The sequence below is a fragment of the Dreissena polymorpha genome, chromosome 10 (genome assembly GCF_020536995.1).
Source record: "Dreissena polymorpha isolate Duluth1 chromosome 10, UMN_Dpol_1.0, whole genome shotgun sequence".
Taxonomy (NCBI): Eukaryota; Metazoa; Mollusca; class Bivalvia; order Myida; family Dreissenidae; genus Dreissena; species Dreissena polymorpha.
This window is the reverse complement of record NC_068364.1, coordinates 50,745,511-50,771,329: the sequence shown is the minus strand read 5'-3', so window position 1 is coordinate 50,771,329 and position 25,819 is coordinate 50,745,511. Positions and strand designations below refer to the sequence as shown.

General features: G+C 33.3%; 1 protein-coding gene across 1 annotated transcript in view; it reads right to left on the bottom strand.

The window, feature by feature from the left end:
• Window positions 1-25,262, bottom strand: part of LOC127849106 (dipeptidyl peptidase 4-like) — a 41,356-nt gene extending 16,094 nt beyond the window's left edge. Inside the window, exons 1-9 of the mRNA XM_052381827.1 lie at window positions 25,176-25,262; window positions 7,746-7,860; window positions 6,114-6,209; window positions 4,457-4,554; window positions 3,657-3,731; window positions 3,361-3,413; window positions 2,660-2,735; window positions 1,879-2,008; window positions 896-1,056 (exon numbers count right to left, since the gene is read on the bottom strand). Coding sequence (XP_052237787.1) covers window positions 896-1,056; window positions 1,879-2,008; window positions 2,660-2,735; window positions 3,361-3,413; window positions 3,657-3,731; window positions 4,457-4,554; window positions 6,114-6,209; window positions 7,746-7,860; window positions 25,176-25,262 — 891 coding nt within the window. The remainder of the gene's footprint in view (window positions 1-895; window positions 1,057-1,878; window positions 2,009-2,659; window positions 2,736-3,360; window positions 3,414-3,656; window positions 3,732-4,456; window positions 4,555-6,113; window positions 6,210-7,745; window positions 7,861-25,175) is intronic.
• Between the last annotated feature and the right edge of the window lie 557 nt (window positions 25,263-25,819).

Genomic DNA, 25,819 nt, shown 5'->3' with positions numbered 1-25,819 from the left:
ATCACGACTTTACTCGCTGTGAAATTTCTTAACAGGATGACCTAATTAGGGCTCCACTTAGAAAATGTGCGGGGATCATAGTCTAGATATAAAGCAAATTTAAATACTAAATAAACGCTTATCAGCTATTTATTGATATGGCTGGAAAGTCAGCGTCATTTGAAAAATAAACACAAGTGGTACAGGGTAAAACACGGAGAAAATAAACTGTCTCGGCATGACGTCGCCATCTTGACTATCACGTGATTACCTGTTCTGTGAAATGTTACCCTGTAATATGTATTTCATAGTAAAAACACTCTTTTATTAATATTTCGCCCAAACGGGCTTTATCAAAGTTTACAAATACGAATTCACTACATAGTTATAACTGTTGTATACACCAATAAAGTAAACATTTACTTTATTGGTGTATACAACAGTTATAACTATGTAGTGAATTCGTATTTGTAAACTTTGATAAAGCCCGTTTGGGCGAAATATTAATAAAAGAGTGTTTTTACTATGAAATATGTATATCTTTATCCCTACTGGATATAAAACTGTAATATGTAGATATGTATTAAGTGCCCATTAAACGGAAAATTGCTAATAATAGTCTGTGAACAGTCGTTTGCTATAAAAATAGCGTAAGTTAACGTTAAGTATTTGTCATGAAATAAGCGACACAGAATAATAATTGATGTAGATCGAATTTACGCAAAACCTCAAATTTATTAGTAGGAATTAATTTGTATTGTTTAACTAAAGAACAATATTGGCTGATATTTAAATATTGATTCAACTGGTACACACACGAAACTTGAAAGCAAACCAGACGACTTAAAGCCTCTTTCGTCCAAACCGCAAACTTATTTTTTTAAACATATGTTGTTTGAATTTCCAAAATCTTCACCTTCGGATAGGCAAGATGTTCAGTTCTGCCGAATTCGTCACCCGTGACGTCATACATCGCAATTTCGTACGTCATCACATCTCTGTCGTCAAAAGAGGCGTAAAGGATATACGAGCCGTCGGGAGAGAACCAGAAGGCTGAATTAGAACGCAGTATTTCCTCTGCAAGCAAAAACACCAAACATCGAATGATTTAAATCCACCCTCAAGAGGCTATTTCTAATTCAGACATAATAAATAAGTGAATATTCGATATACCTAAGAGTAATACGGTGGAGAAATATGCTCGCTCGAGTGAAACTCATACGTGACCTTGATATCTGAGCGACATAAACCGTTGACGTTGTTTTAAATCTTTCTAGCTATTTTTTAAACTTTTTTATCCAAGCTCGATCGCATAGAAAGCTTATTTGCGACGCTCTCGAGTCCGTTTCCTGGGCGTCTGTGGGGGAGATCCAAAGAACGCTCCCACAGTGTGGTTCGAACCCGTGACCTCCAACGCCCCGACCTAAGCTGTTAACTAGCTGTTAATGACGCTTTTCACTTTTTACCATAACTATAAAATCAAAATATGGTTCATAAGAATAAAAACACATATTTGGTTACTAAGTTGAAATGCTTTAAATAAATATTTTTAAAAATGTGTTAAAACGAATAAAAAGACAATTGTGTAAGTATTCAGTTATGTACATTACAATTTATTTAAACCAATATAGATCTAGCACATCATAAAACATGTGTAAATATTAACATATACTGTCTTATGCTTTCCAGTTACTTAAGATTTAATATTGTTCTCTCTTTTACTACCAGTCAAATCCAAAGTTAATTGCTATGCTCTTTATCCAGTATATTCGCCAGCAGTGTATGCATTAAACCTATATACCTGTAATACCAGAATTCCCTCGAATCGTCAACATATACAAGCGTTTCATTACAATTTCGTCATCTAAGTACTTTACGTTGAATACAAATTAACCGTACCCTCATAAACCCAATCTGGGACGCCGTTGAAAATTCTGTCGATGTTTTCAAAGCCATCAAATGTGAGCTGAATGACACCTCTGCGTGTTGGGTCCCGCATATAGTAAAGGTCGTTGTATTGCACGAACACCTGGGTCAGAAAACTAACGTATATATATTCAGCACTGACGTTGTATTGAATCAACACATGGGTCAGAAAACTATCGCGTATAGTACAGGTCGTTGAATTTAATCAATAGCTGGGTCAGAGAACTAACGCGTACAATTAAGGTCGTTGTATTGCACGAACACCTGGGTCAGAAAACTAAAGCATATAATACAAGATCACCTGGATATCAAAGCAAATGTATATACTAGTAAATATAGAAGTGACTTATTGAATAAAAATATGAATCTTAACGCATAGAGAAAGTAAAATTGGTAGTATCAAGCGCTCACGAAGGCTACTTATTGAAAAAAAACATGATTAAGTTAATAAATGTGTATTGTTATATTTATTTGTAATAAATACTTTATTTAATTGTCTCAAATAAACGAATACCCACAGAAGTGCAAATTAATGAAATACATGACTGGCATCGCGAATCGGATTTAAATATATATATTTTGTACTTGTCGAACAAATCCAACAGAACATGAATATGCAAAGTCTTTTAAATAAGTTGTTTATTTCAAAATGCATGTTCTAAATTATATTCAATTTGTATTGACTTTCTGTCGTGTTGTGCTGTGTATTTACACGGTAAAGTGACTCAAAACCCCACATAAACATTCTGCTTACCAAACTATGCCCGACCGGGGACCAACGCACCGTCTGAAACTGGTCTCCATGGACCGTAACAAGGCTATGTGATTGTCTGCAAAAGTAACCTTTACGTATTAATAATTGACAACAAATGTAATGTTGTAAATATATTTTAAATATTTATTTCGTAAAGTAAATTACACTAATGTCATAGAGTCTTTACACGGTTGCGCCTTTCCATCTTAATATATCAAGCATCACATTGCGTCTAATTTTATCCCTAGAATACACAGATGAAACAGATGACACATTTTTGTACATTCACCTTAACTCAATGTAAAACATAAAGTTATATTTACTTTTGTGTTTAATGGACTTATTGTGTAAAACATACTTTAATGTTGCTTTACATGTTACCAAATTTCTTGATGTTGAACGAAGCTTGTTGATTGTAATTACCAATCCAAAACCACCAATAACAATTACACAAAAACCTCATCCTCAGCTACTTAATCTCATATTTAATATACAAGATTTACTTTGACTTCTTAATGCTGTATCCGTTACTATTAACATTTTATAACTTTGGCGTAAACATGTATACAAGGCTTTCATTTGAATATATCAGCTAATTTATATTAATAAAAGAATATAACTATATTTATATTTTGAGCATGACATTTTCGCTAAATGTCTTATAGCAAACGCGTTTAGTAAAAGGATTAAACCCTTCTTACTTCGTGGTTATATTGATGATTTTATACTTGGATAATGTGGAATGTCGGTATACCTGCAATAAAGTGATTTTATATGTTAAAACTCTTTTAAAGTTATCCTTATCATCCAAACACAAAACAGATTTTTTATAAGAAGGTAATTCAGTAATATGTATAACGGATGGTCAAAACTACAAAAAAACACATGTTAATAAAAGGCCACTTAGCAACATGGTTAACTCAATTAAAATATGTATATTTAAAATATTTGGTAAATAGTCTAAATTTAATGTATAGGATAAGCTCACACAACTCACTTGATAAATGTTATACTGAAAAAGGGCGAACATCCCATCGGCGGATATGCTGCACTGGTCTGTATTCAATACTCTCTAAAATGAATATGCATACGTTAATTTCACGGAATTGAAGGAATGTATCATCATAGAAAAAGAGGGAGAGAAAGTTAGCAATAATGAGAGAGGTTGATATAGTTAGATAAGTGAGTGAGTGAGTAAATGAGTGAGTAAATTATTAAGGGAGTGTTTCAGTGTGTGTTAGTGTGCGAGTGCGTGTGTGAGCGAGTGAGAAAGGGTGTGTGTGTGTGTGTGTGTTTGTGTGTGTGCTTATGTTTGAGTGAGTGAGTAAGTGAGTGAGTAAGTATGTGACCGAGTGAGAGAGTGTGCCGTCATGAGTGAATGAGTCAATTGTTATAAAAATTCGGACTATGTATTCACAATCAAACCAATCTTTGCTAAATATGTAAAATATTAGAATTATTAAATCGTCATTTCCAAAGCTCGGTGAGGGAATTCAATAGCGATTAGGTGTTGCTTATGCTCATTTACAATCTCGTGTAAGGTTTTCCTTCGCGAACACGTTTGGTGATTGACACGCATTTCAACCTGCTTAACATTTATGATTTGCATGGAGCGTTTTGCGTCAGTGGTCATTACTTAAATCTTTGTAATGTTCATTTCTGGATGTATGCATTGTCATGCACTGTATAGGCTATTTATCACTTAACGTTATATATGGTTTACACAATTGATCTCCTAAGAATGTTGCTTGAGTTTCAGTGGTCTCATACATAAAAACAATAAAGTAAGATACTTACGAATGACGAATTATCAAACAAAGGCTGCGTTATGTTTACCCCGCAATCATACTTGTGGACGCCGCCATCTCTGGATCGATACAAAAATGCATCCTCGCCTATAATAGCAAAACATAGCTATAAGACAAATACGTGTAAACATTCAAATTAGAAACACTACATGCGTCTGCAGCTTTTAAAAATACACGCTTACAGCCCGCTAAGGTTAATTTCGGAAACATGCCGTTTTCAGTAAATAAATGTCTGTAACTATGCATTAAACAATTAAGTTTGTGAGTTTTGCGTATCCAGTAGGTCAAGCGTCTTTATCGGAGAAGTTTTTGTGGTACTGAACAACACTAATACAAACTATCTGAGAGTGTTAAAGAGCAAGACAAATTGTTTCAATCCATACTCGATTTGAACTTAAAACTTGTTTGTATATAAATCAGACGAACAGTACAAGGTATTCCGTTATTAGTGACGCGACTTTACTCAAATTGTCTAGTGAACAGCTAATGCACGCATTGTTAAAAAAAACAATTACGCATACTAACTACTAAATAGACTATGCAAATTCAATAGTTACTTTTACACCAGTGAAGGCGACCGGGACATATGCAATATAAATGAGGTAAGCTCTTATGAAATTCTATGAGCATTCTTGAAAGCGTATACATCCGCCATAGAGTGTGTTAAAATTGATACTTCAAAAGATAAGAATCGTAAAAACGTATTAAATTAAAAGCTGTCAGGTATGCTTAAATACATGTACTTTTGTTTTAACGTCTCTTATTTAAATATATACAACTATCGAAAGTTAAACTTATTGCAAATGTTGGATCATTTTGACACTGTAATAAATATCGAATCTTTATAGATTTTATTTTATAAGACATCGTATTACAGTTTTGGACATGGACGTTGATTTTTCTCTTAGTCAATCCATATATACCAAGCATATATTACATCCCGACCGACGATCGCACTGCACCTCTAATCTCCATCAAGATGAACAACCAGCTTTAGTTTCAACTGAACTATGCGTTATGTTTTCGCACATCAGTTGTTTTGCGTGCGGAACATTGATTGAAGCTATTATATATATATATATATATATATTGCTATTGTAGCCTTTCAGAATAAGAAACTGTGTTAAAATTACCAATTGTCGTAAAAGTGAAAACACAACATTATAGAAGTAGTTCATTAAACTTGAATTCAACATGATCGATGAAAACACATATACTAAACAACACACTAATACTAGACGCACTGCAATAAACATTGGATTAATTATTCAAGTACATTCGAATTTCGATTGTAAGTAAAAGCTACCTATGCAGTGCTTTTATTTGTTAGCATGTTTTAAAACATATTGCGGACTAAACCGTAAGGTTTTCATGTAGTCGAATGATAGCATGTTCATGAAATATACACACAGTTTACCTCAGCTGCAACAGCATAAGAAAAACCTTGCAGATGTTGTTTTAAATTTATCGTAAACAACAAATTCCAAAACAACGAGGCAACACATAATGAACTTGAAAAAACTTTCATTTGAAACAAACACACACTCACACACACACAAAAGTATTAATTGGAATGTCCTAAGAGTACGAATCATTTAATCATTGCAACCCACAAGACATGTTCAATTTAAAAGATGCAATCTTACCTTTAATCATTATAGGATTGAACGTTTTGGGTTCATATTCGCCTTTGATGAATCCCCTGAAGTCTAACTTCTTCTTTACAATTTCATCCACCTTCTCTGTAAACAGTTAACTGATATTAATAACGAAGTTAACCATTGAATCGAAGACTATTGTCTTAGTTGTAAAATGTATACAGCATAAGCAATTTACCCTACCCCATCCTTATGCACGTAGTAACAAAGTATTAATAATTTGTTTCATTCGATTTATTGAACAACGTTGAAGTACATCTAATTAGCGCAGAAATGATGTTTTTATTATTGACATGAAGCCATTTGATGTTCAGTGTGGTCTTTAATGACGTTCTTACTATTACTCTCTACATTAATACAGGAAAACTAGGAACGTGATGAGATTGGTAGATTTACAAGTACTTGTTAAATACGGTTAAGTCTATTTGCTGGGGACAAAAGCCTTAACCACTTGCAAAAGAACGTATTTACGGTCCTCAAAGCTTCTTTTAAAAAAATATCAGTGTTTAACACTTACCTGGTATGCTCTATATTTACATGGTGATATTGAAACGTATAGATACATTGTATGAAAAGCAGTGCATAGTGTGTGATATTTATTTGTAAATATAGCTGTCGTGATATAAATGTCGTGATCAGACAACTCGACTCAGTACTCTGTTCATAAAACATCAGTGATGGTTTTTCATATCCGGCACATATCAAACAACTACAACTGCTGGCGCGGCGACAAGCCAACTTTTTAAACATTAAATCCAAACTCTCACAAAATTATGAGTCGTAATACCATGCTAAGGACATAACATAAGAGGTCAACTTCAATTTACTATTTAGTTGAATCGTGGGTGCACTTTCTTCAACCAAGTATTACATATTGGCCATGCACTGTGAAAAGGGAGTTAAAGGGACCTTTTCACGTTTGGGTTAATTGACCAAATTGAAAAAAGTTGTTTCATATTCGCAAATCTTCGTTTAAGTTATAATATTTGTGAGAAAACAGTAATACTGAACATTTGCCATGTTCTAAAATAGCCATTACATGCATCTTTTGATGATTTAAAACCTGAAAAGTATAAAGTGTTGCAACGCGAAACATTAATAATTTGGAGAGTTCTGTTGTTGTCGTGAAACGACGAGGATTACTTATATAGAGTATAAAATACATTTGTCATTGTATCTGGAAGGAAGACCGAGTGGTCTAGGTCGTAGACTTTTTACACCAGTACTTCAGGGGTAAGTGGTTCGAGCCCTGCTGAGGTTTACTTTTTTTCTTCTTTTTTAAATTTTATTCTGAGGCTTATCTTAGACGTAAGAATAATAATACAGAATATTCGTTTAACAAACATATTAAAGAGGTGCTTTAATTTTGAGTAAAACTTGGAATTCATCACCTCTAATAACACATACGTTGTTATGGATATTGTGTATTTCAGACAGGACTTTGGTAGCCTGTACATATCCGAAGTAAAAATGTTCTCTGGGATCTAAGTATGTTTTAATATTTATTTTAAAGTATAAGAGTGGGTTGGTGAATACGAGCCCGCATCCACTCAACTGATAGTATAAACATGACATACATTTTTTACATTTTATTTATGCGTTGTAACTTATCATTCTTACTCGGTGTTACCAGTATGGTTGCAGTAACTATCAAGGCAATGACGGTCAAGATTACAAGCAGTGCAATGATGATGCCTCGCCAGTTCCTTTTCTCTTGGGTTGTACCCACCAGTTCCTTAAAATAGATAAAATCTACGATTATTTTGTAATTCACTATAATATAAATGACAGAACCATAATCATATTAGTGATTTTGTGCAAAATAAACATTCTTTTCACCACTATCATAATGACCAATGCACATTGTCTATAACGTCCACATCACTGACATATTTCTTATCGACAAAATTACTCAAATCGGCACATGCTAATCATGATAGTCATCATTATTTTCATCGTCGTTGGCAATGTACACGTTCATGCTTATAATTATGTATATATCATCATATAAAAACTCTAAATCATAAATAACATTATCATAATCGTCATAGTCGCCGTCTGTGTCTGTCTGATGTTTCTCATTGGCATCTCCCTGTCTTTTGCAGAATTAGTACCACTTAACGAAAGTACTTATTCCTCTGTATGTACTTAACCCATTTAAGCCTTGTGAACTCTCTCATCCTTCTAAATTGGATCAATTTATTTCCCAAATAAGGAATTTCTAGTTTATTTTTTTCTATATTTAGAATATTTCTTATTCCTTTAAGCAAACAGCACAGACCCTGATGCGTCTCATCTGGGTCTACGTTGTTTGCCATGGCCTTTTTCTAGACGCTTGTCATAAATGGGTTAATTGTCTTAACTGTCGCTGAAAGCACTGGAACGGCCATTCCAATTTAACATTGTTAAAATATACAACAGCTTTGTTACAGATAAAATAACATCCACGTTATGTTTATTTTGTTGGGAGTAAGAACATGACCGCCCTATTTTTTTCAATATAAAAACTACACTGTATACATGCATGTGATCATAAAACAAAGTGATACCGTGTAGCAGCAATAATGTTCAAACATGTTATACAAGATACGTTAGAATATTCTTTTTTCACCATGTGGTTTCCATTTGATTTAGAAAAAAAGTTAATTAGTATTTTTTCTCTCTAGTTGTTTGTGAAAGGTATTTAAATAAATAAGAAAAACAATGAAAAAAAAAACAACAGAAAAGTTATGACTAAGTATGAGTTGCTTAAGTGGGTAGAAAGCATACTGGACTTGTTTATGAAAGTTAAATGTGTTTCCATTTTTGTTCAAATATATAAAGAGTATAATTGTTTAGGGCTATTTCTTTTTCAATTTGAATTTTCAGTTTTAAATAATTGATAAAACAGTTCACTGTTGGTGCTTGTTTTCTGTATTTCATGCTGAATATAAAATATTTCATTAATATAATGATGTAATTCACAGAGTTATTAACCTCTTGTATTTTGAAGGTATTTACCCCCAAACTGATGCCTAAGAGAGATAGTTTCACATTTATTTGTTCTTTTTCTAGAAAGGTTGTCAATTGATTCCATAAAGGTTGAATATCTTTACACTCTTAGAAAAGGTGTTGTATTGTTTCAGTATGTTCACTACACATATCACATAGATTTGTGTTGGATAGGTTGCATTTAAAAAGATATTTATTTGTAGCTATGATTCGCTGGATGTATTTATATTGAAAATTTCTCAGTATGCTATCAGTAGTTGATTTATATGGTATGACAAATATTTGTTTCCAATTAAATTCATTTTCTCCAAGAAGATTTTGCCATTTAGTTTGAGCTTTAGAGATTTCGGCAGGAGTTTTAATTTGAAGTGTGTAAAATATTTTGTTTGTTTTGCATTGTTTTGCAACTATTTTTTCTACCAAAGTGTTTTCAGTACATGGTGTGTTATTTGTATCGATAACTGCTTTAATATGTATGGGTATACTTTTGATCAATGTGTAGTACATCAGGAAATTACTTGTAGGTAATCCGAATATGTAGCATAAGTTATCAAAGGAATAGAAGTCGTTTATTCCGTAGTCGTACAATTGATCTACATATTGTATGTTTCGTTCGAACCAATTTTTATAGAAAACGTTTTATTATTAGTAGTTATGTCTTTATTGTTCCATAGAATAATTTTACTGTTTATTTTTGTTTCTAAATTATGAGTATTTTTACACCATGCCAATAAAACATTCGATAGAAATATGTTTTTGGTTGAAATTTCGTCTAAGATATTGTTGTCGATATAACATTCAAAAAGTAAGGAGTCACCATATTTTTTAAGGATTTTCTGGTAGAATAATTTCTATTTATTCGTATTGGTGTTATCTAAATATCTTTTAACCCAACTGCATTTGATTGCATTCAGGAATGAATCTATATCTGTTAGTCTGATACCTCCATATTCTACTAATTGAAATAATTGAGTTCGCTTAATTTTTCAGGTTTACCGTCCCGTATGGAATTAAATATTTCTGATTTTATATCTTCAATAGTATCATTTGGTGGCGTTGGGAGAACTGTTAGAGTTAATATTAATTTAGGGAATGCAAACGTTTTCAACAATTTGTTTTTTCCGAATAGTGTAAGTTTACGATGCTGCCATGATTTTAAACAATTGTTAAATTTTTGTAATTTAGGCAATATATTTTTTAGAATTGTTTCATTTTCATTGTTTGCGAAGGTTATTCCTATCGTAGTTGCTTCATCTGAAGTCCAGTTGAATTTCATTTATTTTTTAAGAGGAATGTTACTTTTTTAATTTACCTACTCGTAGCACATTGTATTTACTTTTGTTTAGTTTAAGACCAGATGCCGTTCCAAAAAGGGTTAGTGATTCTATAAGATTATCGAATGAGTCACCACTGTCATTTAAGAAATAAGTTGCATCGTCAGCAAATAGGGACTGTTTAATTTCTACGTCGGGTTCTAGCGATATTCCCTTTATATGTTTATTTGATTGGATAAAGTGAGATAGATATTCGATGCATATGCATATGAAAGTGGACATCCTTGTCTTACCCCTCGTTCGATATTTAAACTGTTTGAGAAAGAGTCATTGTTAATGATTATACTGTTAATATCGGTGTAAAGTAGTTAAACTCATTTAATTAGACTTTCACCATATTTTTTTCTAACCTAGCTTATGAATGTTTTAGATTTGGAAATATGAACATTTTATTTTCAATTGCCTATGTCATCAAAGAATCCACAGTTGTTGTCCTACGCAATTGTAATTGGAACTTTCATTTAGCAGGAGTCCGCGTTTTGCGTGTATCAGCCGTCACCCAACTTCAGTGGTAAGGTCACAACTAGAGGTCAAAGGATATATTTTAGAATTTCTGGAAATCCGTGCCGTGTGAACACACGTCTTGTTATGTTCTATTTTTGAGTATGCTATTCTTAGATTAATAGAGAATGCAATTTACATATTATATGTGTACATCCTTTATATAAGTACTAAGCAAAAGCAGTGTGTACTACAAAACAGTTGAATGCATTTGCCTTTAATCATGACAACTCATTGACAAATACAAATACCGGTCCGTACCATTTTATCGCAGTGCATCGTAATCAATAACATGTACATAGGCATTCGGCCTAGGGTCAGGATAATGTTTATTGGATATAGACATCACAGCGATAAATACCATGTCTTTTACAAACAAGCTTTAATGTGGAACCGCGAGGACAAATGTGCACGACACATAACCAATACATTTCTGTCATGAATTCCTCGGAGGGGTAAAACATCCATCATTTGCTGGCTGAGGTTGTATGTGCATAAACACTGCGGCTAAACGCTATATTAGAATCAATGTTCACTGAAATGACATGTTAATCATGAAATAAAAATCATGTTAACTGGGGTATCCAAAGCATTGCTTGTACTGAAAACAAAACACAGCGACCTTTGTTTATAGGCAAAAGCGTACTTGCTGTACATAAAGGTATCTTGATGATCCTATATGAAGTTGAAATGTTGGTAATCATGTAAGCACTTTGCAATTTTGTAATATCTTGACATATATATTTGGCATATTTTCATTTGAAATTCAATACGTAGATATCTTGGCATCAATGCTTGATACGAAATATTCAGTCTTAATATCTTAAAAGTAATGCCTTCAATTTGATATTAATTTATTCATATTTGGACATAAACTGGAATGTCCGCTAAAGGTTTATTAATAACCAGGTCGCTAATCTTATAGTGTTTTGTTCTTTTATTCCCACTTGAAACAATGTAAACTCTTATCTGCTATTCCAAAAAGGATATTAATCACAGATGATGAGTGTCGGTTAAGCAGTACAGAAGTTATTAATGCAACCACGGATCTGATTGTTATTGTGTTTGACTTCGCTAGACATTGCGACATTACTAATATTCCATAATTGGAACTCTCATGTGTATGTTTATACCAGAGTGTTAACAGGTCTTAGTAGGTCTAAGTAATGGTTTATTTAGAAGGTATGTAGAGAACAATCAAATATGATATTCATCTAGTAACGATATTTTCCGTAAAGCATGTTGAGCCATTCAACTAAAATCTATATTAACAACTAAGCAAGAAGTATGTTATTGCATTAAATGCTTTAAATTGAAAAAATGTAAACATTGGCTTGAAAAGGCTCCAGTTAAAAACAAGAATACAATTAAAGAAAGAAAAAAGGGACAGGTACCCTTACTTGGGCTAGAACCACTGAGTCCTGTGGTAGAGCTAAACGTCTAACACTTAGACCACTCGGCCATCCGTGCTCTTACAATGAGTGATGTATTTTATACTTTATCACGTTTTTAATAATAGAGAGTTTATTCGTAAATGCGAAAGGCTTTCAGCACAGAGGTACACAAAAAGTTAGCTGTCTCTTTAAGTGTTTCATGTCGCACAGGAAAGTAAAAGACAATGTACGTTCAATTTTCATAGCATACATTAGACTATTATGCTATAAATGATTGGGGATTGTGTTATACCTTTGAAACTTCATGATATTAAACTTCAAAAACTTACCGTAGACAAATAGTTCTGCAAGTTACTCATCATATCCGTTTAATACCCCGTATCTAAGGTCATATCTACCTCAGTTTGGACATCCCGTAACTAAGGTCACCGTTAACACAACCACTTGCATTATTAACAGTAGTATGCGTTCAAGTAGGCAACTGTCAAAGTTAAAAAAATAACTCATATCGTATATTCATGTGTTGTATCGTATATTGAGATACGAGCCAAATTCTTTCCTGACATAAGTTGTATTAACAAATGCTCTCACAACCCTAATCGGTTGAAAATATATTTAACCAACTCAATAATGTATGATTTTGTGGTCATAGTGCTATCTGCATTAATATATCCAACTGTCTCGTGCAATTCATATTTATCAAATAACAGAATGATGTCTCGTTCTGTTTCAACATATACACGACATAATACTGTCTTGTTAAATATATAGCCACGTGCAAAATGAATATATCCATGACAGTATACTGTAACTAGCTAGATACATGTGTAACTTGAAAGAATACTGTCAAGTGCTATAAAAATATATCCATGCCATAATACTGTCATGTTATTTTTTGACAAACCTATGGTACAATAACAATATTTTCCTGACATAATACAGTAAGTCCTTTACGAATGTTTAAGTGCCAAAACACGGTTACGCTTCATTTCCATGACACAATGATGTTGGTTTGGCGCGATGTTTTTATTTGACTTGGTAACACTTTTGTCAATTTCATAAAAAAGAGTCTGGCAATGATTTTAATGACTGGATGTAACAAACGGAACTGTAAGGCTTTATTTAAATAACGAAAATATAATTTAAGAATGAAACAAAGGACAAATAAACTTTCTCTAGTAGAAGAAAAGCCTATCAAGTTAACAACATGGTCATGTGTGCTGTTATGCCAAAGCGTTATTTTTTTTTCGATATATGTGTTGTCTGATGCTTTATAGAAAAAACGGGTACATTCCTTACTATTCATTTGTTTTGCGTTTGCAATGCTTTCAAATTTAAATGAAAATTTCTCGTCAGCGAGTCTGCTTTATTGTTTTATCTTTCTCCCTGATTTAAAATGTTGTATAAATTGTTAAATTTGGGACAAAATGTTGGGACAACGTTATTATGACACGTTGTACACAGGCCCCTTTAAACGCATACGCTTCATCGCCAAGTTTATTGTTGTAATTCCAAAGTCAACAGTTCATCGAAATCTGCGAGAGAAAAGGTTGGCGGAATATCGCTTAGCACTGAACGCTGAGAAGTTCAAACGCACGATAAACATCGCGGTGTCTTTAAATCTGTTAGAAGATGTTTGTACACGTTAGGCAATCAATAGCTTTCGTACGGTGCGTAGGCATACAGAGTGCATGTACAGAGAATCAAGGAGTACTACTCAATCAGCGTGCGTATTCAATCGCTATGATTTATAACTGGTTGCTGAGAAACGGAACCTTGTGACAACGTAAGAAAATGTGACATAAAATTCAAAATTGTGCGCACAAATGGTAGCTGTTTTTGATTACCAAGCATTTTCTTTCTATCGTCATGTCTTTGGCTGTATTCTAGGTTTAAACAGTGTATTCGCTAGCAAGGCTTTTATTTGCTTGAAATCCCCATTGCCCGCCATATTTGCCCACCATAACGGATAACTGGGGTTTATAATGGTCATATGGTTTCCTCCTCCGACACAGAACTACTTCAAAATTATTGTTTGCTTTTACAAATACAAATTTAGTTCCACGTTGTCTTGTATTGTAAGTAAATAAGGTATTATTTTCGGGACACATTTGTTGTGCGCTCATAATCCAGCCTTAGTCGCAGAAGGACCTAATGAATTTTGAAGTACACACACAGTGAGATACTATATAGTGTTAACATGCAGTTTATTAATATTACACAGTTGGTGAAATAAATAATGATCCCTGATTGTATACGTCTCGTACCCTATTTCTATGTCTTGACACTATAGTGATGATTCGTGATAACTATTTTTTGCAAGTCATACAATTTGTTTCCAGCCTCTTGGATAAGACCATTACCAATAAAGAAACAATTGCTAATTAAATAGATTTGCATTTCAAACTGTAAACACTGTTATTTATTAGTACACATTTTATTTGTTATTGAAAATGTGTTATTTACATTTCACAATTGTTTTACTGATTATTTACAAACATACACAATCATAACTATAAGCATGCCTATTTAAAGCACATTCAAGGAACACGTTGTATTTTATTCCAGACATATCAATAAAAAGTCTAGGTTTTTGTTTTAATGAAAAACATATCCTCTAATAAATAATGAAATATAGTGGATCAGCGAGTTAAACCCTTCACTTTTAATTTACGGTACACATCGATGCATACAGGTAAGCGGCATGCCTACTATTATTTGTTTGCAAAAAGAACGGTATTAATATGCAAACAAACTTAAGCATGCTATAACAATTCCTCCAGGAAATAGCGAGTTGTTGTTCAGCCACAGAAACATGAAGTGTCTGCACAGAAACGTGATTAGTCAGAAGGCAAGTGGTATATGTGACTCATGATTTGCTGAAGTTGTTGTTAAACCATACGTATGTCATGTGCGCTCGCGATGTTTAACAACACCAGTAATTGTACGCTTAACATAACAGTCCGTCATTATCTGTTTTAAGCACATCAACTTCTTGAATGCAATCGCCGTTTTCCTGTAAAATGTACGTTCCGTCCGAACTTCATACTTGAATTGCATTGTTAATCGAATCAGTAATTGCATAAATGTGATATGGCATACACATGGTTTCTTAATTAGCAGTCTATGCAAAACAATTATTTTAAGACATAAGGTATTTGTAAATTCGAGTGTTCAGCTAAACGCTTGCCTTTAATTAAGCGGATTTTTCAGCAGTTACATACACGAAATTCAAAGCGTGTAATTTTACGAGTTGTATTATTCTAAGAAATGTGTACAATAAAATCAGTTTGATACACTTATGTCTTCTTAGGGTTTGCACATAATTTCATACGGGGTTTTCAGAAGTTACACAAATGCAATTCAAGGAGTGTAGCTTGTTTTCGATTACCAGTTTGACATGAATATGAATTCCTGTATAGTAATGTACTTTTTGTTGTTTCAAAAAGGTACGACACTTTCCGCCTGAACTGGATTTTTGCTCTGAAGAGACTCACTTTAAACGAAAAATATCATAAAAGCGGAAAGTGTCGTCCCTGATAAGCCTGTGCGGACTTAGGCTTATTGAAATGCGATCGTTTCCATATCCTGGATAGAACCATGACGCGATGTCTTTGAGAGAGACTTAAAAAAAGATCCAATAGTAGGTATCTAATCATTGACCTCCCGGTCCCAAGCCAGACGCTATTGCGACCATGACCAGTTTGAATCGTTTCGCTAGCAGGGTTTATCTGTGTTGAAGTATGTAAGCCAGCTAACAGCAGACCCACAGGTGTTATATTGCTTTTCATGAGGCTTAAACGGATCAGGTTAGTGTTGAGGTTATTCCTTTCATCATCAAACAAAATCCTATTAAAACAGGTTGCAAAGATCTGCGGAGGTAGATCAGAACTATCGTATGTTTTTCAGATAATGCATCTTGTATGGGAGTTTACAATTTGTCGTATAATTAGTAGTAGTAGTAGAAGTAGTAGTAGTAGTAGTAGTAGTAGTAGTAGTAGTAGTAGTAGTAGTAGTAGTAGTAGTAGTAGTAGTAGAAGTAGTAGTGTTAGTAGTAGTAGTAGTAGTAGCAGTAGTATTTGTAGTAGTAGAAGTAGCAGTAGTAGTAGAAGAAAAAGTAGTAGTAGCAGTGGTAGTAGTAGTAGTAGAAGTAGTAGTAGTAGTAGTAGTAGTAGTAGTAGTAGTAGTAGTAGTAGTAGTAGTAGTAGTAGTAGTAGTAGTAGTAGTAGTAGTAGTAGTAGTAGTAGTAGTAATAGTATAAGTAGTAGTAGAAGTAGTAGTAGTAGTAGTAGTAGTAGTAGTAGTAGTAGTAGTAGTAGTAGTAGTAGTAGTTATAGTAGAAGTAGTAGTAGTAGTAGTAGTAGTGGTTGTTGTTGTTGTTGTAGTACCAGTAGTAAAAGTAGTAGTAGTAGTAGTAATAGTAGTTGTAGTAGTAGTCGTAGTAGTAGTAGAAGATGTTGTTGTTTTTGTTGTTGTACAATTAGCACTCGTAGTTGAAGTAGTTATTGTAGGAGTTGCTGCAGTAGTTGTTATTATTATTGTTGTTATTGTTGTTGTTTTGTTGTTGTTAATGTAGAATACAATGAATCAAACGTATAAGTAGCGACTAATGCATATCTTACCGGGTCGCCGAACATGGTTCTCGTATCACACTAACCGTTTTTGCTGAGAACTTCGTTATACAATGTTAAGAGAATATAGTTCACTATAGCACACTTTCTGAGTCGAGACGTTGCGCACGAAATAAATTATAAGTGCCAATTCCCACTGACTATAAGGTACGCATATTGTTTTTCTCATATTTTCTTAAATTAAATGTTAGTTGATGTCATTCTTGACGGAAACGGTAGAATATATTCATGCGCACATACACCGTATTCTGCATACAATTTGCTTGACTTTTTCACTTTTATAAAGTCTAGTTTAGTTTACATGGTTCATTAACATATACGTTTGTCAATATTTGACTTAGTTTTCGCTCGATTCTTTTTGCTTCCGATTTAGCAGACTATGGTTTCCTTTGAAAATCGACCAGTTATTTCGGACACCGTCAAACCGACAACCGCTTGAAATTATCCAGTTTACATTATATTTCCAATAAACACCAATAATATCCGATACATATTGTTCGATCGATGAAAATACGCTATTCGTTTCTTTTATATATCCGTGCACATGTCAATTAGTTGAAATTCAATTATTTATGGGCTGAGAAATTAGTGAACGGTTTTATTCTTATACAACAGATGCCACACAATCTGGAACTATTGCTTTTCAGAACAGCGCGGTGATTTCTACAATAGGTTAGCACGCACAGTTTTCATCGATAGTCACGTGACTAAATTTAATTCTCATCGCGCTCTATCCTCGCTTTCTGTGCATGCATCAATAAGTTGCATCAGTCGTAGGCGTTTATTCCAATATATCGATTGTAAATCAGGAAAAAGGGTTCGTTCAAACGGCGTTGGGTTGTATATATATATATATATATATATATATATATATATATATATATATATATATATATATATATAGATATACAATGTAAATAAATATATGCGAAAATGAAAGAAAGAACATTGTTGTGATTGATTGCGCACTGACTTTATTATTGTTGGAACCTGCTGCCATGAGGAATTCAGTGCTATGAAACAAATGAGTGTGGTCATATATTCTGTACTGAACTATCGTAAGAGCAGTGTTAAGGTATGCATAATGTTCCAATATGCGTCAGGTATAATTAAGCACAGGTACATGTTTGGCATGTCACTTTGTCTTACCACGCAGTTACATGCTATCATAAACAATAAACAACACAATATCAAATGAATACAAATAGTAAAAATGATATGCATTTTTCCAAGTACAATTTCCTCTGAAACTATCATTTTTCGAATAATATGTTCTATGTATATTGAATGTCTTGCGAACATTAAAAAATGTTTAAATACAATAGTATCGACTTAATCTCGACTTATAATGTTTGTATTTCTCTTCAAAACATAACAACTGACACCAGCGCAGACTAGCTTTGCTTGTCAATTAACGATATGCTAACGATCGTCAAAATCGGATTCAAGCATATCGTATACCATGTTGACGCTAAACCCTTAAATATGTTTCATTAAAACTACGCGAACACGTGGGGCACTTTTCATTTTGAAATTACAGTATACTTACCCCATAGTAAATTGTTCAACATAGAACAAAATAGCACAGTCTCGAGATCCGATGGAAACACGATGCTTTAACAAATATGATAAATAATAAATATAATAAAAATAATAAATTACGTATCATCGTCATTCATTCACAGACGCCTGAACAGATGACGTTAAATGCCTTAAAAATTAACTTTGGTGTTTATTCTCAACATTGTATATTATCAGTAAGTAACGAGCATACACGTAAAGATTGTTCTCAAATATGTTTGTAGCTTTAATCCGTAGACATATAGACTACATATAGACGTATAGACATATACATATATAAAGCATTCTTGCAAAATTTTCCAAAAAATCACGCTTTTAAATGCTGATTAAAAAAAAATGAATAATTGCATAAGTAATTCGGAAAATTAAACACAAATAGATCCGGGCTACAAGCAGAATGTTATTTTGCATATCTTAATGTTTATAGATTATTATCCCGGGTTTGAAGAGCTATCACATACACGTTTAAGTGAATGCAAATGGGGCGTTGTTATCTATAGCATTATTTTATAGAAATCATAAGTACTTTGTCTGTCGAACTTGGTAAGATGCCTTTAAACGCTTAACTAATAGCATAATGTCATTTTATTGTTTGAAAATCAAGACAACTAGGCAATGGCGTATTCGATGACTTACTTGTGTTTTTTTGTAAGAAATGACGATTAATATATTGCAAACGTAAATTTATACATGTGTCTGTTAAGTTTTCGGTATAATGATCTTTAAATGAAATCTTAAAAAGATGGCAACATTGCTTTCCTACTTTAAGTATAAATCAGTGTAAACGAATACCAAATGTGTTGAATAACTGATAAATATTCGTGCTATAAAACAAAGCCTGACAAGTATACTATAGACAATTACAGCCAAGGGACGCAATCGATTTTAACGCTACAAGTATGTACATAACGATTGCCTTCCCTTTAATACATATCGTGGAACCAACGACGAAATATATATATACATATATATAATCCCAAAGTCCTAACCAATGTACTAACGAACTCGTATCAAGCAAATAATGTTGTTTTGAGACTATGTAGTGCAAACAATCTTCAAATGTCGGATTGTTGTTTGTTGTACCACAGAAAAGGCTTTTACTACATTATTCTATGCTTATAAGCACACACTTACCGGATGTCAATGCGCAACTTGTATACGTCCCTGTCTTTTCGGAATATTCACAGCAAAGAAAAACAAACACACTATATATCATTCGTAAGAATTAGCGGTTTAGAGTGCCTTTGTGTTTTTGCAATTATGTCTTTTAAGAGTACATCTGCATGTAAAGTAATAACATGTCGGATGCAGAAATAAGATTGATTGTTATCGTTAGTATATACACTTTGGTATGGAAGTAACATTCCTTAATTTCATCACTGGGTGTCATACCACTTTACAAATCTTACTTTCAAATATATGTAAAGTCATTTTAAACTGGACATGCACAATCTTTGATATCAGAATTTGGAAGAAATGTAGATTTAATGTAAATGTTTTTTCCGATGCGGTTGACTTCATTTAGTGGATCGGTACACCAACGAAATAAACGACAATTAATGGCAAACGAATGCTAATTAGTGATCAGAATACTGTGTTAATTATGGCCGTTTGTCTCAAGAAGGTTCGAAAGACAATTTTCACAAAATTAATAGTAGAGTAGAAACAGATCATACTTTCTTGAAAACAAAGGAAATGATTTATGACGGCGAGAGCTTGGGGATTTCTCAACCAGCTTATTATGCTCTATAACTGGGCAATTAGAAATAATAAGTATGTCCATACAAGAAAGATACACGATGATGCATCTGAATTTATGAAGCAGTGTCTACCATCAAGTGGGTAACGCGTGCTTGAAAATTTACGGCGTATTTCGACGATGCGGCGAATCCTTTACTCGCGACTTAAATAATGTATTAGCGTTAAATTTCGTTTGTTTTATTCCACCGGATCAGGTGGTTTGAAGATAAATAATGCATGTATGATAACTATAACAATGATTTAACATTATCGTTAATATTTATAATAAACTCATGTAAACACATGTTTATAGTTTTTTTCGTTACATTCCAATTGACTCGCAGCATAAATGCATCACAAAATAATCTCGAATATCTCCAAAATAGTATTCTGTTAATGTGGAATAGCTGAGAATTGTCATTTATTATGATTCGCGATTAATACCGACGTCGTACGTGTTAATGAAATACAAGTATGTGAGGCTACGTTTTAGCATGCTTTGCACTCCAACAAAACAGCTCTGACGCGGACAAATAACTCATTTTCATTGGAACAGCCTATGTTTATAAATTATCGATCTCGATATGGATTTCATATTATGTTAGCTAATATTACCAAATATCCGACGATTACGCTGTAAGTTTTATAAGTATCAATTACAAACAGCACCTACATTCGCAATTTTACTGTTTTCTATATTTAGTAAGTCGCTACGTAAAAGTTCGTTCAAAACGTGTATTATATGTACACAACAACATGTATATATTTATGTCGTTAGACAAGGTATTGCTTACAATGAGGTTATATAAACCAGAGAATATTTGTAATAATGTAGACATCAACCATATACTTTTACAATAATATTTCGTTCAGAAATATATAAGATGGACCGTCTGCATATAAACATATCAATTGTTGAGTATATTCCATAAAATATTAAGAATTCTGTCATGTTTGTGTCATTTATTGCTCCAATAGATAGAAACACTTAACACGTAACAACTATTTGACATGTAATACATGTCATAATTGTTCGCAGTACAATATTTTTCTTTTCTGAACGTATTTGCTTTGTGTGTTCAAATTTGCGTATAGAATTGCCTATGGTTAGCATATGCATAGCAATATATGCTGATACATCTACGCATATGTACTGTGGCACAAATAGTCCATTTTCATTTTTCTATTTAAGTTTTTCACAAACTCGTTTCGACGACAGATAAACGGGTTAGCTACATCGAAATATAGAACGACATAGCTCAACAGTATGCACATTTTGAATGCACCTTTAGAGATGTAAATACAAAACAGGTTTTAGAAATCGTATCGGAGATTATGTCCCATGGTATTCAATTAAAGAATGCACATACACTACAATATAAACTTCGTGCGAGACAGTAAGAGAACGCACCATCTTTCAGAAATATGTTATAATGTTAAATGGAGGTATATGAATATTAACTGTACTACAGATCTGAATAATTGAATGCCATCTGGTAACTTCTCTCAAATAAAGGTGCCTGTACTGATATTAAGAATGCACAATGGCTGATGCAAATGGAGTTTCACTAGTCTGGTGTGAGCAATATTGAACCTGTGGAAAACATTAAAAGAACTTCAAACGGCGAGAGGATATGTCACACAAAAGTCAATAAACGACGCACATATACTACGATACAAATATCGTTTTAGATAACCTAATTGGAAGTTCTCACAAACGCAAAGGATATTGCACGAGAAAACACAATTTGTGGAAATACAATATTATTTTTTACCGAGAAATTTGAATATAGATACTATAAATGTATTGGGTAATGTGCCTTATATATGGCAAGTTAGTCTGTAGAATACAACGTAGTACCTTGTATACGAATTCCCAACATAGTATTACAACAATTATAGAAATATTCTAATATGTATTTTATAGTATATTTCTATTACATTCGTTATGCTAAGTTTATTATAGTTTCTTACAGTACAAGTATATGAATATACAACTGTTAAAGAAGTTAGCTGAAACTTTTTCTTATGTCATCTTAGAAGTAACGTACGATAACTCATTATCGTTTAGTGTGGTGATTGAAAACAATGCAAATTATCATATATCTATATTGAATATTGAAATGAAGCGGCAAAATAATAATGGAATCATTGGACACTATTATTTAAGAAAGTGGGTGAACGTATACAAATCTTGCATTAATTACATCCGTCTACCAGTGCAAGTAATTTTTCCTAACACATATTGAGGGGGTTATTCACAGATGTTGGCATTTATTGAGGTTTGTCACTAAATGTTTTATATTGATAAATGTAAACATTGGATCTTAAAAGCTCCAGCAAATCAAACAAGAATAAAATTACAGAAAGAAAAAAAGTAACCTCCAATTAAACTCGAACCACTGACCACTAGAGTAAAAGTATATCGCTTAGACCACTTGACCATCCGTGCTCATGCAATGAGCGATGTATTTTATACTTTATTTAGTCAATCCTCGTAGTATCCCAAAATAAAATTACTACAAAATATATATATCTCTCCAAATTATTCAATCGTTTCGCGTTGCAACGCTTTAAAATGTTCAGGTTTTTAAATCGCCAAAAGATGCATATTATAGATATTGTAGAGCATAGTAAATGTTCAGTATTACTGTGTCCTCACACATATCATAACTACAACAAAGATGTGCGAATCTGAAACAACGTTTTTTAATTTTACCAAAACGTGAAAAGGCCCCTTTTATGCGTGAAGAATATGCTCAATCATGAGATTCCCATAAATCTATAACAATTTTAACACAGCCATCATACGAAACAACAACGATTGCATTATTTCACGTTGTAAGTCACACTTTTTATGACGTGAACCGAGGGTGTAATCACGTGAAAAACCAGATGGCGACGTCCATGCCGAGACAGGTAATTTTCGCCGTTTTATCGATTTATTACTTGTATTTATATTATCTAAAAGCCGCTTACTGGTCAATCACATCAGAAAGAAAGTGATTAGCGTTTGTTAAAATTTGCTGTTAATCTCGTCTTTACTCGCTGCGACATTTCTTAGCGGGAGCTCAAATGTTGTGACCCGTTAAGATTTTCGTCGCCATCGTGTTTGTCGATGGCACATCACATCTGGATAAGCAAACAGTTGATGACGTAGTTATGCACGAACGTTGGACGCTTCAGCAAGTTTTCGCACTTGTGTTTATTTAATGTAGTAAATGAGAAATTGAAATATCATATGAAGCTTTCAAAAATGGGTAAACATTTATTACACTCGCGATAACTTAAACAGTATGCTTTGACGGGTGGCATAAATTTGTTTGTTATAAAAAGACTACTTAAATGCATTTTAACCAAATACCAAAATACAAACAAATCTGCACCAATTTATGTCCCTCGAAGGAAATATGATGTATGGAGCAGACACAAAATACGATTTGTTTCTGTTTAAAGAAGGTCTCTTTTTAGCACAAGGTTAACTGGGACGACATTTTACGCATATGCATTAAACCCCCTTTTCAAATGATTCCGACGATTTTGCCTTAACATATCAAATAAACCTTAATCAGGCGTGACCGACTCTTGTCTTCTAAATTACCTGACCATATTAGCACAGTTTCACGATTTTCCTCAAGAGTGTTTATAAGTTATCGAGCGGACGGGAACATGGCGGTGTACATATTTGACCTTGAAGAACAACCTTTAGCAATACAACTAACACCTGTTTTAGTATTTGAGGCAAGCTGCAGCGTATTAATACCTTCTGCGTATCTTTTTAATGACCTTAACAAGTAACAAACGTATTACAAAGATTTGATAAAGGGTATACGAGCAATGGGTCGGTTATACTAATGGATGCTCAAACCGTTTACATTGAAGTAAGACATTGAACTTGATCCAGTATGAAGAATGCCTTCTTCAAATCGGCCCAATGCCCTTTTTCAAGTTTGATTCAAGTTTTATCAAAATAAGATAAAGGATATGGTGTATATGGAGCAGACACACAATTGTTAAAGGCCGTTACTGAAAAAATCCTCCCATTCAAATGTGCAGAGATTGATTAAAAATGTGAGGTATTAACTCAACCAAAAACACAATTGTCGGTTAGAAAGTATTTTTTGTTTCTCGTATTTACCTCGTCAATGAATACATTTACGAAATTCAAGTATGTTTTTCAACATATGTTATACGGCTTGCACGAAAAGAACAGAATGATAAGTTAAATCGAAAATTATATTCAATCATGTGCATGTCGCTATCGGGCATGGTGTTCTTCATAAGGTAACGATTTACATTTAAACTGTCAAAGGTCAATACTTTGCACATTTTCATATGAATTATTCAACACTCAGCACAAACACTTCTTTGTGTGCGAATAATATATGTTTCGCACTGTTCATCTGCGTCAGTAACCATTCGTTTGATTGTTAAGTAATTATCAGGGCGAATCGTTGATGAACGGAATGAAATACAACTACCACAGCTTAAATGTTAAACAATTACGTGGTGGTTCTTATTATGATGCTGATGATGATGACAAATATAACGGCGATACAGATTATATTGTGACAACGATAAGGATGATTATGATGCTGATTATGACCATAGCGACTTTGAAGGTGGTGCTGTAGTTCTTGCTCTTGCTTCGTATTTCGATTTTAATCCGGATGGTGATGATGATGTTGGTGCTGCGTTTGATATAATTGCGTATGGTTCAATGGTTGTTGTTGTTGTTTTGCTGCTGCTGATGATGATGATCCTGTTATGATACTGATGCTGATGAGGTATTGAAGTTGCACGTGTTTGTGCGACTGTTACATTTTATATTCGTTTTTACAAAATAGAAAATTAAACAAATAAATCATTTCACTTTACCTCAAAGTCAACAGGCTGTTGCACTTTTTCTTTGCCCTTTCTTCGCGATATCACAATCACATTTGATGCCCCAGCCACCGAATTCATATTGCCAAATTTTATCTCAAATATTTAAATTGTATTAAAACATTTAAATATGAATTGAATCCCATTAAACTGAATCCATCCGCAGTACAGCAACTATCGATACATATATGGATACATAAAGGAAAATAAAGACACAATCCTTAAACATACACACCTGGGTCTAATAACGTTTATTATTTTATCTAAACACTGAGTTTTATTATAAAACCTGTACATGTATTTTTATCAATCAAGTTTTAATTTTGATCCAAATAAATGTTGATCTGTAATTTCTGTGCGCGTGCAATTTCATGTCCACCGATTCATCCACTGAAATACAATTGTCTTCAATTCAAACTCACTATTGCAACAAAACATTTCGACAATCGGTTCCAGCGAAAGCTGTCGAAGTCAATCAAGTGGGTCCATTATATCACGTTCAACAAATAACAATCGAACTGACACTGTAGTTTAACTAATTCAAACACCCAGCTGTCGTTGACGATCTCAATGTATCATCCATTGACCCGACACACGCTTCAACGAACGCATACACAGAGAAGTTCGAGAATCAATGA